Source organism: Meleagris gallopavo, chromosome 29 (genome assembly GCF_000146605.3).
Source record: "Meleagris gallopavo isolate NT-WF06-2002-E0010 breed Aviagen turkey brand Nicholas breeding stock chromosome 29, Turkey_5.1, whole genome shotgun sequence".
Lineage (NCBI taxonomy): Eukaryota > Metazoa > Chordata > Aves > Galliformes > Phasianidae > Meleagris > Meleagris gallopavo.
The window spans coordinates 3,563,073-3,565,335 of record NC_015039.2 but is presented as its reverse complement, the minus strand read 5'-3'; the positions used below and the strand labels follow the sequence as shown (position 1 = coordinate 3,565,335).

The following is a 2,263-nucleotide window of genomic DNA, read 5'->3' as shown; positions in this document are numbered from 1 at the left end:
AAAAAAAAAGGAAAGTCGCTCCTTTAGGGCTTTTAATTTTGGGGAAACACTGACGAATGTTCAGAGCTCCCATTCCGAGTGATGCTTTCCATGATCTCGTTTCATCAAAGCGCCTTTCCTTCCTTAATATTGTTCAACTGTGAATGTAGAAATGGGGGAAAAACAAACAAGCAAACTCAAACTCTTGCGTTAGAGGGTATAGAATTAATGGTCGAACAAGATTTCAGGCTTAAAACTCAAATCCAGGCATCAAGTGCTCTGAATTGGCAGTGAGAACGCAAAGGGAAAGAGCTCTCCTGACTTTGTACTGTAGCAGCCCGAACACCCACAAAAAATTGTGCCAAAGAGTTGAAAAACAAAATGAAAACTTCAGGTAATATTTTGGATTGCAAAATGAGGATAAATTCAATGTTCAAACGAAATCTGATAAAATGCCATTTGGAAACTGCTTGGCCTTTTGTGCTCTTTATTTAATCAAATCGGATGTGGTATTGGTCTCTTGCTGCACTTCAAAAACAAAAAAAAAGGAAGAAATAAATTTATATAAAATATATATATACTGACTTGAGCTTACACAAGACGGCACTTGTAAAAGGTTATATTTTTCCACTGCAGTTGAAGATTAATAAAATGGTGTCAAACATTCCCCAAAACTTCCTTTTTGTATTCTTGGTCTTTCCAGTAAAAGGGGAACCTGTTAACCACTTTTTTTTTTTAATAGAGTAGTAACAGACTGATGGGCAACTCCAAAACAAATTGGCTGCTTACTGCTTCCCTAATCACACAATGTCTTATTTCCACGTGAAGGATCAGAATCTCTCGTTTCCTCTTCAGTGAGGCTCTTGCTTTTGAGGAATCGTCCCTTGCTTACCCTAAAGCGTCAGCAATAAGCCCAGAGGGATGGAGGAGGTGCAGGGTGCGAGGCTGTTGCTCATTTCATTTTTACTGATGCAGCTGTTGATGCTACCAGCATTCGAATCTGCGGTTTGAACATGGGCATTTCTAAAACCTCTTTGTGGGAGGGAGACAGAAAAGCTTAGCTGGTATCTTTTTGCAGCGAGCAGGTGGCAATCTGTGTTATCCCCCAGTTTCCTCTTCCCAGTCTGATCCTCGGCCCCATCGGCGGCAGCGTCCATAGCTCTTGTACAGGGTATCAGATATGTGCCTTTCAGTGCTGGGTTCAGATCGCAGTCCAAGTGCCGACTTTGAACCAGTGTACAAACCTGATCCGAGCTCCCAGGTGCTGAGGTGAGGAGCAGCTCCTGAGCCCGCTGCCTGGGCCACGAGCTCGAGCAATGCCTTTTCTTTTTATTTTGTTTCTTGAGGCGGGGTGGGATTTCCTAAGGAGGAGGAAAAAAAAAAGAGAAAAAAAAAAAGCCATTCCTGAAGTTGGGGAGGGGGCGTGGAGGGAAGTAATCTGATCATTCCTCAGTGCTACCTGTTTCTGTCCTGTGTGGCTGTTCAGCTGTAGACAGCAGGAGAATAAAGTACACTGAGACAGTAGTGGAAACAAACCCGTGTCTGTTGTGTTTGTGTGGGGCTCTCTGGGTTTCGCTCGCTCGGTGGTTGGCTGTGATGAGAGGTGGCTGCTGGCTCCTCGAGGGGCTGAGCGTCCAGCCTGTGTCCTTCGGGGGTCCTGGTGGGCCAGCACAGCCCCCAGCCTTGGGATTTTCCCCCAGCACACTGGTTGATGCCATGGGGGAAGGAGAAGCTCCAGCAGCACCCAACGTGACCCCTCCCTTCCCCCCCCCCTTACCGTCATTCTGTTTCTCACTCATAGCAGCTCTTTGGCTTCATTCCATCCGTTTCTCAGCTCTTTGGCTCCTGTCCACCTTCAGACATCAACCCGTGCCCTGCTGCAGTGTCACACCGCGCTCCTCCCACCACCTGCTGCTCATCGTGGTCGCACAGGACCCATCTCCTAACGAAGGGGTAGGGCTGATTGATTTACTTTGCTCCGTTCTTGTTTCCAGCACTTCTTACGGAGCTGCTGCTGCTGCTTCCCCCCATCAGCCACAGCCCCCGCAGAGCTCTGAGACGTGTGGGTGTGCGGCCACGCTTCCGTCTGCGGAGAGGGAGGTGATGGAGCTGTGTCAGCTGCTGTGTGTGCTGGGGACAGGAGGTGGGGATGGGGACGTGGCCATGGGGGGCTGCAGGCCTGGGCCTCCGTGTGGGGCTGGAGGCTGTGGGGTTGGGCCTCCATGTGGGGCTGGGCCTTGTGCCAGGCTTCAGTGTAGGCCTTGGGGACATGGTCTGGGCCTCG

General features: G+C 49.3%; 1 protein-coding gene across 1 annotated transcript in view; it reads left to right on the top strand.

The window, feature by feature from the left end:
- The first annotated feature begins 1,159 nt into the window (after positions 1-1,159).
- Positions 1,160-2,263, top strand: part of LOC100551027 (importin subunit beta-1-like) — a 7,774-nt gene continuing 6,670 nt past the window's right edge. Inside the window, exon 1 of the mRNA XM_031557035.1 lies at positions 1,160-1,248. Coding sequence (XP_031412895.1) covers positions 1,160-1,248 — 89 coding nt within the window. The remainder of the gene's footprint in view (positions 1,249-2,263) is intronic.